Raw genomic sequence first — 13,345 nt, forward strand, 5'->3', positions numbered from 1 at the left:
GGAACCGAACCAAGAATCGAATGGGTACCCGAATATTTTGAATATATTGAATTTTTTTATTACTTTAAATTTTAATATATATAAAATATAATTTATAAATAAAAAATATCTAGAAAAATCCGAACTACCCGAATAACCCGGATATATTTTCGGTTTTTTCCGGGTTTAGCTCGAATTTTCGGGGGTTTTTTGATTTTTGGGTTTTAAACCCGAACCAAACCCGAATTATTTGTAATACGGTTCCATTTCGGGTTTTATAAAAAAATAGAAACCCGACCGAACCCAACATTATCCGAACTAAACCGATCCGAAAAATATCCGGTTTCTAAACGGTTCCTAAACATCCCAATCCAAATAACCCAAAAACTGAATAAACCAAATCGACCCGAACCGAAAACCCGAATGCCCAGCACTAGGCATGCCTCCTTAACAAGATAGATCGAATTCAAGAACCAAAATCCAGAAGCGATCTGGGCTAACCACTCACAACTTAAACGACGTCGTTTACCGTTGGAATACACATCCCGCCACATTGATCTCTCTCACTCACTGACGGCAACCATAGAAGAAAAACAAACCCTAGTTTTCATTTTCAAGGTTCCTCCCACCACCACCACCACCCACATGTAAGTTTGTTCTTCTTCTTCTCTTGCCAATTAAATTAGCTTTCTTTGATTTTCTCCTGCTAAGAATCTTAAAGGGAACCTCACGACTGTAATAAAAAGGACAAGACTTTTGTACTGTTTTCCAATTAGACTATGTCGATCCTTCTAAAAAAACCCTTTTGGTTCTTGTAATTGTTTATAGGTTGTAAGTCTTGTTGATCTCTTTGTCCGAAAAAAAAAAGATGGAAGATATGTTCAACCGTCTGCCAAACCCTCTGATATCTCACATACTCTCTTTCCTCCCGACAAAGGAAGCAGCTTCCACATCGGTTCTCTCCAAAAGGTGGCGTCTTTTGTTCGCCTCCGTGACAAATCTTGATTTCGAAGGCGATGAAGAGAGTCCAAGCTTTGTTGAGTTTGTGGATAGAGTGTTGGCTTTGGGAGGGAATGATTCAATAAACAGATTCTCTCTCATCTTTACTGATTATCCTGATCCAGATACCGTCACTCCCTGGATACTGAATGTGCTGAGACGCGGTGTTTCGGAGCTTGAGCTAAGCGTCTCTGACTACCCTTTGCCTCTGGAGATCTTTTTTAGCAAGAGGCTGGCGAAGTTGAAGCTAGGAGGGGGAGATGGTCTCAGTTTCAGCGCTGATGTTAAGAAGGTGTCTCTTCCGAAGCTTAAGACACTTGAGATTGAATCTGTTGTGTTTGAAGAAGATGGTGTTGGGTTTGTGAAGCTTCTCTCCGGCTGTCCTGTCCTTGAGGAGTTGGTTCTGGTGAATATTGGGTGGGAGCATTGGAAGTCTTGCTCTGTGTCTGCTAAAAGCCTCAGGAAGCTGAAGTTTTTCTGTGAGGATAATGATGAGAATCCGAAGAGCGTCTCTTTTGATACTCCGAACCTTGAATACTTGGAGTATTCTGACAATATTGCGAAGAAGTATCCTAAAGTTAAGTTCAGGTCCCTTGTTGAAGCTCATATCAGCCTTAGACTCACTGAAGATCAGAGTGCAGATGCAGGCTCTTCAGAAGAAGATGAATATTTATTTGAAAGTGATGATGATGAGGAGAAAGAGATGGTTGGTAATGCGACGAACTTTTTCAAGGGGATATGCAATGTTCAGATCCTCTATCTATCTGCCAAAACACTTGAGGTTTTGTATGTTATTCTATAATCATTTTATGTATACTTCGAAAGAGTAAGCAAACAAACAACTTGGAAGTGTAACATCCTTGTCTTTATTAGTGTAATATTGTTGATTTGTTTTTTTTTTTTCAGGTACTTGCTTTCTGCTGTGAAGCAACACCTGTGTTTAACAACCTGATTCAGTTAACGGTTGAGAGTGATGAAGAAATTGGATGGGATTCATTGCCAGGTCTGCTAAAAAACTGTCCAAACCTAGAGACACTTGTTTTCAAGGTATATAGAAAATCTCATTACAGCTTCTTTGTTTTATCAGTCACATGACATACCTTGAGATCCTTTCTTAATGCTTTCTTTCAGGGTCTTGTCCACAAAAGTACTAAAGGATGTGGGAACATGTGTGCTTGTAAACCTCTGAAGAATCCTTCTTGCCTTTCCTCTTCTGCTGTCAAGGTGCTAAAGATCATTCTGTCTACACACATTGATGATGATGGAATGGAAGAAGAGCAGATAAAGCATTTCTTGGAGAAAATGCCGCGGCTTGAACAGTTGGTAGTTTACTTCAACGAATCATATGAGCCTTCCGTGTTTGAGTTATCCAAGAAGCTTCAGAGTGTTTCTACAATAGCTTCACCAAAGTGCAATCTCCAAGTGATCTCACAGAATCTTAGCTTGTCCTCTACTTTGCCTTGTAGCTTGGCGAAGAAATGGTCTGCTCCTCCAAATGAAGAGTATACCTGGTTTCTCAAGGCTGTGACCTAAACTCAAAGCAACCGAGGTTTCCTTTTGCTTATTGTCTTTTGAACTCTGCTCAGTATCTTGGTTTATTGACTGTTTTGTTATGCTTTTGTTGTACTTTTTGAAATTGAGGAAACTAAGTTATGTTGAATCACAAATGTTTTTCTGAATTCATATTTGATAGCTAACTCGCAGTAGAAGCCATTGTTATTCTCTTCTTGTAATACTGCATTTTTTGAATGGTGGTGAACCTAATTGGTGAGAAACCAAACGATTTAGTGTTCTTGGGCCAAAACTAGAGAAACATTTAGAAAGTGTGGGCCATTTAGACCATTTGGATTAGGAGAAGATGTTGAATAAAAGTCAAATCAATAGAAAATGATGTTCACATCTTCTGTATCTCTGCAGATACTTGCACACATGACACATGACACATGACACATGTCTCTATATAGATATGTGTATATGAGTAGTGCTTGGAAAATGGATTTGTGTGATTGAGAGAGTACTGTGGTGTATAGTCTTTTGACTTTTGAACAAAAGAGTTAGATTCAGTACACCTAAAAAGTGAAATCTTCTTTTGTCCTCATTTTTTTTTTTCCGCCAAGAATAATTTATTTGATAAAAGGGCAAGGCCCATTGTCTTACAAAGCCCAGATTACACGGACCAACTAAAAAAACAACAAATAGCATGGGTCCAATAAATGAGCCCTAGGCCCAATGGAAGGTGATGTCGGCCGAATTCCTTCGCTTCGAACCGCATCATCACCTCCGCCTCGACCACCCCCGGAGAACCACCCACCGATTCACCAAATCACACCGGAGTTCTTCCACTCCACACCATCTTCACCACGACCGCCAACATCTCGCATGCGTCTAAATCGGAGAGAATCAATGGAGACTTCGAGATCTCATCCGCCAACGTTCAACACAAACACCAAGAAGAGAGCTTCGCACAAACATCAACCCTTACCACCGGAGAGCTTCAATCGTCCTCCAACGAGATCTCATCCATCGCAACCAGAGCAAGATCGCATAACTAAAAACCAACCCAAAAAAAACAATCTAGAAAAAGAGACCAAACCCTAGAATGGAGCTAAGGGACCAGAAGCCGGCAACGGTGCAACTGTAGAAGCCTCCACGTTCCGGTAGCTTAGCCGGCGCCGCAGAGCTGAAGAAGCCTCCACCACCCGTGATCTTTATCGGCGATGCTAGAGCTATGGGAGCCTCCACATCCCGGAACACACAAACCCTGAACTGAAGATCGGATTAATTCTTCATCCTCGCCATGAATCCAGAGAGAGAATTTTTGCCAAGAGTCGAGCTTTTCCCAGGACAAAACCCTAACCCAGATTCATTTGCATGTCGGAGAGAACTACAGATCGGAGCACACCGCACTAATACAAGAACGAAATAAGAAGAAGGGAAGCCACCGGCGCCGGCATGCGCTCAGACGCGCAGCCGAACGCCGGGGCTAACACTTCCACGCGACTCTCTCTCTTTTCTCTCTCTCTTTTTTCTCTCTCTGAAAAAGGTGTCCTTTTGTCCTCATCTTTTCACACACCAAGAATCAATAACTATCATTATGTACTTAAGTAAATAAATTGTGTGCTATTTTTAGCGTGTGAATATACATATGGCCTCCATCAGAGCATATCGTATCGTGACTATTTTTTTCAGGTTTAATTCGGGTTTTAGTGTGTATGTTTCTTGATTTAAATCAGAACTAAATTTGAACTGTTTATAATTCGATCCTAGTTCGGTTTCATAAAAAAAAACACCGACAAAATTCAGTTAGATCCAAACCAATCCGATCCAAAATATATTGGCTTTTAGATGAGTTCGAAACATCCCAACCTGAATAACCCAATTTGATAATGCTTAATGATATAGTGTTTTTTTTTGGTAAAAATGTAAAGAAAATGATATAGTGTTGTCATTACTTGTTTTTGAAGTTTTGAAACTTTTTTTTCTTAAAGAAAAAAAAAAGACCACAACTTTTTATTACGATAGTGTTCACTTACCTTGAATAAAATGTGGACGTTCATCAAATCATCCACCAACTTTTCTTTTTGTCAACTTTTATATAAGAAAACTCTAACATGTGGTCGATATTATAGTTTGATAATATTTTTACTATTATTTTGTAGATTTTAGCGCCTGACAAGAGATTATAAAGAATATAAAAACATTGTCTTGATTAGCGGTTTAAGCAGCCTGTTATTACTTATTAATCAACATAGCACGACAACGAACAGCTTTTAAAATATCATTATTTTTGTTTCAAATAATCAGAAAGTTAGGTTTGAGTTGTTCGAACTACATTGTTTTAGGGACTTATGGAGGAATTAAGACGTAGTGTGAACAACCAATGAAAAAATATTTGCTCCTGGTCAAACCATGTCTGCTCTTTAAGACCATCATTATCGCTAGGACAATTTTAAGTCCTTAAAATAAAAAAAGCAAAGGATGCAAGAGATATCAAAGGACGAAGGACGAAAGACGAGCTGGGACGTTTCTTATATAACGACTTTCCCCTTCGGTCCTGGTGTTTTTGTGGGTCCCCTGCCCTTAAGGACTAGCTGGGACGTTGCGATAATGTTGCCCTAAGAGTTAAGCCATCACTAGTTATGAACTATATAGCAAAATTTTAGATAGTATTCAATTTTTACATTAAAATGGTTATGTTTCATTTTCTCAATGGGACCATCATAAAACCTAACTTCACACAGATTGCATAGACTGGTAAGAAAAAGATGTGAATGAATCATTATTCCCAGATGATGTATAGATGGAGAGAACAACCATTTTACAAGGCTGTCCACTTCTTTTTTTTGCATTATAATAAGACTTGTAAAATTTAGTCCCTTATTCTTTACAAATGGATGTATATGTATGCATATTTGATAAAATAATTTTATTTCAATCTTTTGTTTTTTAAATTGAATAATGAATAATTAAGTTGCTTAGAGAAAAAATTCAACAACACTAAGAGTCATATGCGAATGTTGCTGTATACAGTAAGAACCTATAAATAATGTGAGGATTATGATAATTTATTAATTTATAGAGTTATTAATTTAAAGAATATTATATTTTTAGATTTATAGTTTTAAAATTATTTATTTAAAAGATGAAATAATATTTTGTTTCATGATGTTATATGTCATTTAAACTTTATAGATTTAAATTTCATCTATATTACTTAATTAGTTGATATATTTGATGTATACTGAATAAATATAGTAGAACATAAATGTTTTTATGTGTAATTTGATGAAGTAATACCAAAATATTGAAATGAAAAATAAAATTAGAGATGAAAGTCATTATGAGAATGAATAAATAGTAAAATGCTTTGTTTATATTTATATAAAATTTATATATTTAGTAGTTATTAATTTATTATTTTAATAAGACCATATATATATTTAGTTAAAAGTTTTTTAATTTATTATTTTATTGATTTAAATCATATTTTACATTGGCCTAATTTGAGACTGGAAATTTTTTTATTTTATTGTGTTATAGGATCCTAGATGCAATGTTTTTTGGCAATATTTTTTACAAAAAAAAAATGTTTTTTGGCAATACAGATGCAATGTTTCTTATTAAAAATGTTAACCGACGTATAATGTTCATTATTCACATGCGAGTGTGAATATGAAATCGCATGCGTGCGCAGCGCCAACAATATCATTCACTTGTCAGTTTAAAATCATGCAGCAATGATTTTCTTTCCGACGTATCACAGAGTATCGTGTTCACGTGGCGCCTATAACGATTTGCATGTGTGAACGCAATATTTTCGATTATTTTTCAGATTAAACAAAACATATAAAACTATTAGAATTCGTAATCCTACGTTTATTATTCAAAGTGTCAAACCATATTTTATACTATCGCTGGTTAATCATCATAGACCATTTCTAATAAGAAAAAAATATATCATATAACATGATTCATAGATGTTGGTCCACACCCCATATTACCCATGGGACCTATTCGCCTTCACCTACTAGTTCTATTCGATCCTGTGCATCTCTCTCTCTCTCTGTGACTATATATATTACACACACTTAAATGGAAGTTGTAGGTGAAGAGAATACAAAGAACTACTTCCTCCATCATCATCACGATGTCTGCTTCTTGCGACTCTGATAGAGGAACGAGACAGGTAATCAAGAATGTTTTAGCAAAGCTTCAAAAAGAAGGCGAGGGTGCTCTCGTTAGGAACGGCATCACAGAGTGAGTTCTCTTTTTCTTTTTCTACAATTATTTTTCATGACAATCCAATGTCTTCATCTTCAACTTTCATATACATATTCTTATCTTATGGGGCTGTATTCAGGATACACCAGGCGTTATTGGACCCCTTCGTGCTGCTAGTTGATTTTTCATGTAAATTTCTGACTCATGTAAACATATTTATTTATTTTTTCATCAAAATGTTTACATATTTATAAGACAAGAATATAGAGTATTCACTTATGTGTTCTGTTTTGCTCTGCTTTTATCAGTTTCGCTTACAGCTGGATTCGCAGATCATCCTCACCGAGGTCAGTATCACCAATAACTTCTTGCACACGCATATATATACACATTACACAAAGCCTATACTGTTCTGTAATGACTAATGTAATTGGATCAACTCTATGCAGGTTTTGAAAGTGTTACTTACATGCTAAAAGTAAGCCAAAGACTCTTTCATCATGTTCACTGACTACATTCTTGAATCTTGGTTTGAGATTCTAATTTCGAAATATTTCAAAACTTATTCAGGGAGGTATCATTCACAAATATCTCAAAGGCAATGAAAGTACAATCAAAGCCGGAGATGTTCAGGTGAAAAGCATACTGAACACAAAAAAACATAAGTCCTCTTGGACTTTTGTTGATTCACTAAATTTTGGTTCTTGATTTTGATAGTGGATGACAGCAGGAAGAGGAATCATTCATTCCGAGTTTCCAGAAGAAGAAGTCAACAATGGCTTACAGCTTTGGATCAACCTTCCTTCCATACACAGAATGTAAAAGATACAAGTTCCTTCATTATCATCTGTATTACATATCAAGATCCCAGTTTTGAATCTTTGTGTTGTTTGACTTGGGACAGGATCGAGCCAAAGAACCTAGAACTGTCAAGCTTAGAGATTCCAAGAGCAGAGAAAGATGGAGTAGAGGTCAAAGTCATAGCCGGAGATTCATTGGGAATCAAATCTCCTTACTACACAACAACACCAATAATGTTCCTTGACTTTACCCTCAAGCCAGGGTCTCAAACCCACCAGACAGTTCCAGAATCTTGGACCGCTTTCGCCTACATTCTAGAGGGTGACGATGGTGTGTTCGGTTCCTTGAAATCTTTGGCTATTCAGGCGCACCATGTTGTTGTGTTTGGACCAGGGGATTTAGTTAGCGTGTGGAACAAGTCAACCTCTAGGGCATTGAGGTTTCTGTTGATTGCAGGGGAACCGATCGGTGAGCCTTTGGTTCAGTGTGGTCCGTTTGTGATGAGTTCACAGGATGAAATCGATATGGCTTTTGAGGACTATCGGAATGCTAAGAACGGGTTTGAACTGGCTAAGAGTAGTTAGAGGTCACATAGAAAATAGTTTGTAAACAAAAACCATACGAATTTTTTTTGGTTTTTTTTTTATTTTTTTTATTTCACATCCAAGATGAGATCAATGTTAGGGGAATGGTACCAATTCTCTTTTTCAGAAAGTTAATAAGAGATCTTCATAGATAACTTCAACTTCATAATTTTAAATAAAAGATTTTGCTGATAGAGAGTCAAATTGGTGTTCTTAAACCAATTCATGTGTAAGTATTCTAAATTAAAGCCATACTGATAACTTCAACCAAACCCAAAGATAAATGGCTAATAAAGTTCCAAAAAAAAAAGATAATGGCTAATGTGTTAATTTAACACCTACGATTTTTAGTAGTTCTGATGAGTTTTTTTTCCTTTTTGTATTTTGACCAAGGGATTTAATTATGGAAAATTGCACCCAGTAACCAGAAAAAAAAAACAAAATTCAATACCTAACTAAAAATACCTTATCTCCTACTTTCTCTTCCTATCTCTCTCTACTCTCTCTCTAAAAATCTAATTTCCTTTTTTTTTTGTTATTTAGCAAATAAGCCCTTTAATTATCGTGTGGAATAAGTTAACCTCAAAGCCGTTGAGGGTCTTAGTGATTTACAACTTACAAGGGATGGTTCAATGGTTTGCTATATCTGGATGCATTGAGTAATAAATATGTACACATGCCAAAAAAACACACACAAACTAACACATCCTCCATTAGAAAGCTTTTATTGTTGACAAAAAAATGAATATCCAAATGTGTATTTTGCATATATCAAAATTGTAAAGATTTTAAACGTTATGAATATTAAATGGAAAGATTTTAAAATAAGTAGATCTTAAATGATTTTTAAGCATGTTTCCTTTATGTGTTTTAAAGAGATTTTACATTGTATGAATATTAGCATAATTTTAACATTACCACTATATTTATGTATCTCATTATTTCATATCAAACACAACTCAGTAATATATTCATATTCTCTAATTATATCATCGATCTTTGTCATAATCATCAACATGTCATCCAGACAGGTCGTGAAGAAGATATTTGCAAATTTTGAGAATAGTAACGATGGTGTCATTAGACAAGGAATTACCAAGTGAGTTTCTTGCTTCTTTCTCAAATTTCCTATGAAAATCCAATGCCTTCACCTTCAAGTTTCATATAATTCAGGAGTGACCATGAGTTACTGGACCCGTTCGTGTCGCTTGCTGAATTTTCTGGTAATTCTTATTACTTTAGCAATGTGTAATTTAGAATTTTGTGATTTTGATTTTTTATTATTTATTGTTGTTTGTTTGTTCTGTTTCTTGATCAGTTTCACCTCCAGGTGGATTCCGAGATCATCCTCATAGAGGTGAAATCATCTTTTCATTCTTATTATACACATACACAACACAAAGCCTACTTTGTTCTATAATGTGTCTCATGTACTTGATAATCTATGTGCATGTAGGTTTTGAGAGTGTTACATACATGTTGGAGGTGAGAAACAAGTCTTCATCGATGATTTAAATCAATAATCAAAGCTTTTTTTTTTGTTGTTGCTTAGTCAAATCATTTTAACTAATACAGGGAGGCCTCATTCACCAAGACTTCAATGGTAACAAGGGTAAAGTCCATGAAGGAGATGTTCTGGTAAAAACAAAAAAACAAAAAAACAAAAAAACAAAACCTAAAACATAAACCCTAAATTAACAACCTCTGAGCTTTGTGGTTTTATATTGTATATTGCAGTGGACGACAGCAGGAAGAGGAATCATTCATTCTGAAATGCCTAAAGAACACACTAACATTGGCTTACAGCTTTGGGTCAACCTCCCTTCAAGTGACAAAATGTAAAACAAGATTCTTCATATATTAAAATACCACTTTTCTTCATAGCTTTTACAATGTTTTTAAGATTCATGTTCTTTGATGCTGCTCAGGATCGACCCAGCAAACGTAGAAATATCGAATTCTGAGATGCCAGTAGCATATGAAGAAGGAGTAGAGGTCAAAGTCATAGCAGGAGTGTCAATGGGAGTCCAATCTCCTTTCTACACAAGGATACCAATGATGTTCCTTGACATAACTCTCCAGCCAAGGTCTCAAACCCACCAGACTATTCCGGAGTCGTGGACCGCCTTTGCATACGTTTTAGATGGCAATGAAGGCGTGTTTGGCTCCTCAGACTCTTATGCAGTGCAAGCACACACTCTTGTGGTGTTTGGAACAGGAGATGAAGTTAGCGTGTGGAATACGTCAAACTATAGGCCGTTGAGGTTCTTGTTGATTGCAGGAGAACCGATTGGGGAGTCTGTGGTTCAACACGGGCCATTTGTGATGAACACACAAGCTGAGATTGATAGGACCATATGGGACTATCGCAATGGCCAGAATGGCTTTGAGATGGCTAAGCACTGGAGGTCAGACTGAAACGATTCTGAAACAATAACATATGCTTTTTTTAGTATACTATTTTTTTAATATTTCGAATGGTTTTAATCTTACAAGTTTAGGCAATAAAGAAGAGTCTACGTTTCAAAAAGTTTATCAATTCTAGCTAGTTCAATTTTAATTAGCACTATATTTACAATTTGAAGTCGAAGTGAACCAAATTTGTTGTTCATCCCTAGAATTAAAGCCTATTTTCTTCACAAAATATATTACATCAAAGCCTATACAGAAGAAATTAGAAGAAAAGTCAGAACATCAAGTTGATTGCTTGTAATTAGCGGAAGATGATAAGAAAACATTTCCCAAAAAAAAAGATGCTAATAAAACAAGTCGAATGACACTGTTATAAACACAAAGTTGAGACACACTCATGGCTTTGAGATGGTAAAAGAGGCATGGATGAATCCAAAAGAACTTTGAAACCAGGAAAACTCTTTCAAATAACGACAAATCCATTATAGTGATGTAAATGAAACACGTTTAAGTAGATAACAAGCTGAGGTTATCAAAATTCCTTTAATATAAAAGAGAGAGAAAGGAATTATTAACTAAAATGATCAACAATATATATGAAAGATACTTCGGAGTTGGGAAATAACTAAATAAGTTATGTGATAATATAGATATTGGCTGATGAAACTACCGAAGTGTTCACAGACTAATCAACAGAAAAAAAGGAGAAAAAAAAACTGCTTAGTAAAAATTAGTTAATGCTAAACCAAGACCTGACCGAACGGTCCGGACTTATATGTGTGCATGCATGGGACCTAGTGGTGATGGCTTGCTTCTATAATCACTAACCAGCTGCATAAAATATCGAAATATATATCCTTATATAATATAACAATATATATATATAGTATATGAGTTGGTTTACCTAATTTATGTTAATATTGATATTATATTATATAAAAAGTAGTAGACTGCATATATAAATACAATGTTTGGTAGTACATCTAGCAACTACTTACCAATCGCCTGTTTTTCGTAATTGTACTAAGCTTTCGTTATGTGAATTCTTGGTACATATACTATGCATGACCTAGATTTTTGTAAGGCTTTCATCTACAATTTGTTTTGTTAATTAGTGCAACAAAAAAAATTCTTACAGGAAAAGTAAATCCGCATAAATATAATGTGAAGCACAATCTTTTTGACATAGTACACACGTACACAAGGGAAGAGTACCTGCACTGAAACGTTCTTACGTAACAACATTATATGTATATTTGACTTGAATGAAAGATTTTTAAAAACAGGAGCGATTTGCGTTACGTTTTCTTCAGTATTTAGACAAGTGTACGGCGTCATTTGTTAATTGAGATTAGTTAAGGACTCAATTTGACTCCGTTAATGTGTCATATTCTTAGTTTAGTTTTTAAACTACTATTAGGTGTTGGACTTGTTTAAGGGATTGCATGTGAAATTAATTGTTCCCATAATAATATACAAATACTATACATGTATCTGCCAGCAACGTGTATTTTTTCTCTTGAGTTCGAGTTCGCGTTTGTTAATAACACTATAAAAGTACTAAAACTCATGACGGAAGTTACATTTCGACATTTTCCACCTCTCTGGTAACAAAAGTAGAGTCAACACTCAGCAAAAAGAAGTAACAGGTTGAGCCAGTGACAAACTAAGAGAATTTGACCGATACGTGGCCATGTGAGCATGTGAGTGGAATTTGTAATCGTTTGCAAACAATCATTCCAACAATTCGTTTCTTCATCAATTTGTCGAGACATGTTTGTAGCCATCTTTTAAATTTAAAATACCACATCTTCATACAACTTTTGGAGTAAATACCACGTCACGTTTATATCTACTATAAGGGTCCAGGGATACATTTTTAAAAATAAATGGTCTTCCTTTTTATAATGGAAAATAAAAAATATAATTGTAATCAACTTTGTAACGTGATCTTGAAGTTAAAGGTAGCAAGTTTTGCTATGCGCTTAACTACGTGGATCGAGCTGTCTATTTCTCTTGATTTTGATATATCTTTAGTCTAAGAACATATATGTACCTAGAGGTTACCAATTTTCCTACTGCTAATGATTCTCGGTGTGGTTTGTGTTCGGTTTGCTTTTCAGAAGCCCTAGGAACCATAACATCAAAGTTTGAGGGCGCCTTTTTTCTCGGTAGCTCACCATTTTCTTTGGGTTTGAGCTCACCACTTAGTACTTTCAGTCCTCACCATTTTCTTTGGGTTTGAGCTCGCTTCATTGGCTTCGGCTTTTAAGTCCAACTACTCGTCTTTGCTTTAGAGTTAGTGTTGTTATGATGAGCTTTGATGTTTAGTTTAAGTTTCTTGTAACTTCTGTTACAAACCAAAAATTACGTATAATAATTTAACATTTTTACCAAAAAAATATATTAAATGTGACCGTGAAAATTTTAGAGATATTGGTTGAGATGTATCAAGGTACTTTAGCTTTGGTTTTTAGCTAAAACAATAAAAGTTACCAATCATTTTTTATTTAGTTTTCAAAGCTAACTCACAAAAATAATAATATGAGTGTAACAACTTTATTTTTCTAAAGCATTTTTTTTTTTTTTTAAAAAAAAAAAAAAAAAAAAATTTATGGTAAATTTTTAACAGATACAACTTGTACAAGGACTTAGTGATTGAATTGTAGACTATTACAATATCAACACATATAAATATCTAGACACTAACATTTTCACACATGCACATACACGTCCATTTTAACGAAAATATTTTTCTTTTACAGAGAGAAAAGAGATCCTTATCTCAAGTTAGTTAGTACTTAGAATAATTATGTTTTCTATAACAAACCACTAATTATTGAAAGCGA

The 13,345-nt window shown here is 35.1% G+C and overlaps 3 protein-coding genes across 3 annotated transcripts; all 3 read left to right on the forward strand.

Moving 5' to 3' along the window:
• The first annotated feature begins 466 nt into the window (after positions 1 to 466).
• LOC106368355 (F-box/LRR-repeat protein At3g59200) lies at positions 467 to 2,681 on the forward strand. Its single transcript, XM_013808297.3, has 4 exons — positions 467 to 626; positions 808 to 1,759; positions 1,885 to 2,025; positions 2,110 to 2,681. The coding sequence occupies exons 2-4, from the start codon at positions 848 to 850 to the stop codon at positions 2,509 to 2,511; spliced, it is 1,455 nt and encodes a 484-aa protein (XP_013663751.2). The 5' UTR covers positions 467 to 626; positions 808 to 847; the 3' UTR covers positions 2,512 to 2,681.
• Positions 2,682 to 6,476: 3,795 nt separating this feature from the next.
• LOC106365040 (pirin-1-like) lies at positions 6,477 to 8,333 on the forward strand. Its single transcript, XM_048741266.1, has 7 exons — positions 6,477 to 6,735; positions 6,839 to 6,888; positions 7,008 to 7,046; positions 7,149 to 7,177; positions 7,270 to 7,332; positions 7,417 to 7,517; positions 7,604 to 8,333. The coding sequence occupies exons 1-7, from the start codon at positions 6,626 to 6,628 to the stop codon at positions 8,082 to 8,084; spliced, it is 873 nt and encodes a 290-aa protein (XP_048597223.1). The 5' UTR covers positions 6,477 to 6,625; the 3' UTR covers positions 8,085 to 8,333.
• Positions 8,334 to 8,577: 244 nt separating this feature from the next.
• On the forward strand, positions 8,578 to 12,978 carry LOC106365039 (putative pirin-like protein At3g59260). Its single transcript, XM_013804500.2, has 7 exons — positions 8,578 to 9,183; positions 9,258 to 9,307; positions 9,403 to 9,441; positions 9,541 to 9,569; positions 9,660 to 9,722; positions 9,822 to 9,922; positions 10,013 to 12,978. The coding sequence occupies exons 1-7, from the start codon at positions 8,924 to 8,926 to the stop codon at positions 10,500 to 10,502; spliced, it is 1,032 nt and encodes a 343-aa protein (XP_013659954.2). The 5' UTR covers positions 8,578 to 8,923; the 3' UTR covers positions 10,503 to 12,978.
• Positions 12,979 to 13,345: the final 367 nt, after the last annotated feature.

The sequence above is a fragment of the Brassica napus genome, chromosome A9 (genome assembly GCF_020379485.1).
Source record: "Brassica napus cultivar Da-Ae chromosome A9, Da-Ae, whole genome shotgun sequence".
Lineage (NCBI taxonomy): Eukaryota > Viridiplantae > Streptophyta > Magnoliopsida > Brassicales > Brassicaceae > Brassica > Brassica napus.

Excerpts from the sequence above, each read along its gene's own strand:
- LOC106368355 (XM_013808297.3), top strand. The coding sequence starts at position 848 with ATGGAAGATATGTTCAACCGTCTGCCAAACCCTCTGATATCTCACATA. Across the intron at positions 1,760-1,884 it reads TATCTGCCAAAACACTTGAG|GTACTTGCTTTCTGCTGTGA; the intron begins GTTTTGTATGTT and ends TTTTTTTTTCAG. Across the intron at positions 2,026-2,109 it reads TAGAGACACTTGTTTTCAAG|GGTCTTGTCCACAAAAGTAC; the intron begins GTATATAGAAAA and ends GCTTTCTTTCAG.
- LOC106365040 (XM_048741266.1), top strand. The coding sequence starts at position 6,626 with ATGTCTGCTTCTTGCGACTCTGATAGAGGAACGAGACAGGTAATCAAG. Across the intron at positions 6,736-6,838 it reads GTTAGGAACGGCATCACAGA|GATACACCAGGCGTTATTGG; the intron begins GTGAGTTCTCTT and ends GGCTGTATTCAG. Across the intron at positions 7,047-7,148 it reads CGCAGATCATCCTCACCGAG|GTTTTGAAAGTGTTACTTAC; the intron begins GTCAGTATCACC and ends AACTCTATGCAG.
- LOC106365039 (XM_013804500.2), top strand. The coding sequence starts at position 8,924 with ATGATTTTTAAGCATGTTTCCTTTATGTGTTTTAAAGAGATTTTACAT. Across the intron at positions 9,184-9,257 it reads ATTAGACAAGGAATTACCAA|GAGTGACCATGAGTTACTGG; the intron begins GTGAGTTTCTTG and ends CATATAATTCAG. Across the intron at positions 9,442-9,540 it reads CCGAGATCATCCTCATAGAG|GTTTTGAGAGTGTTACATAC; the intron begins GTGAAATCATCT and ends ATGTGCATGTAG.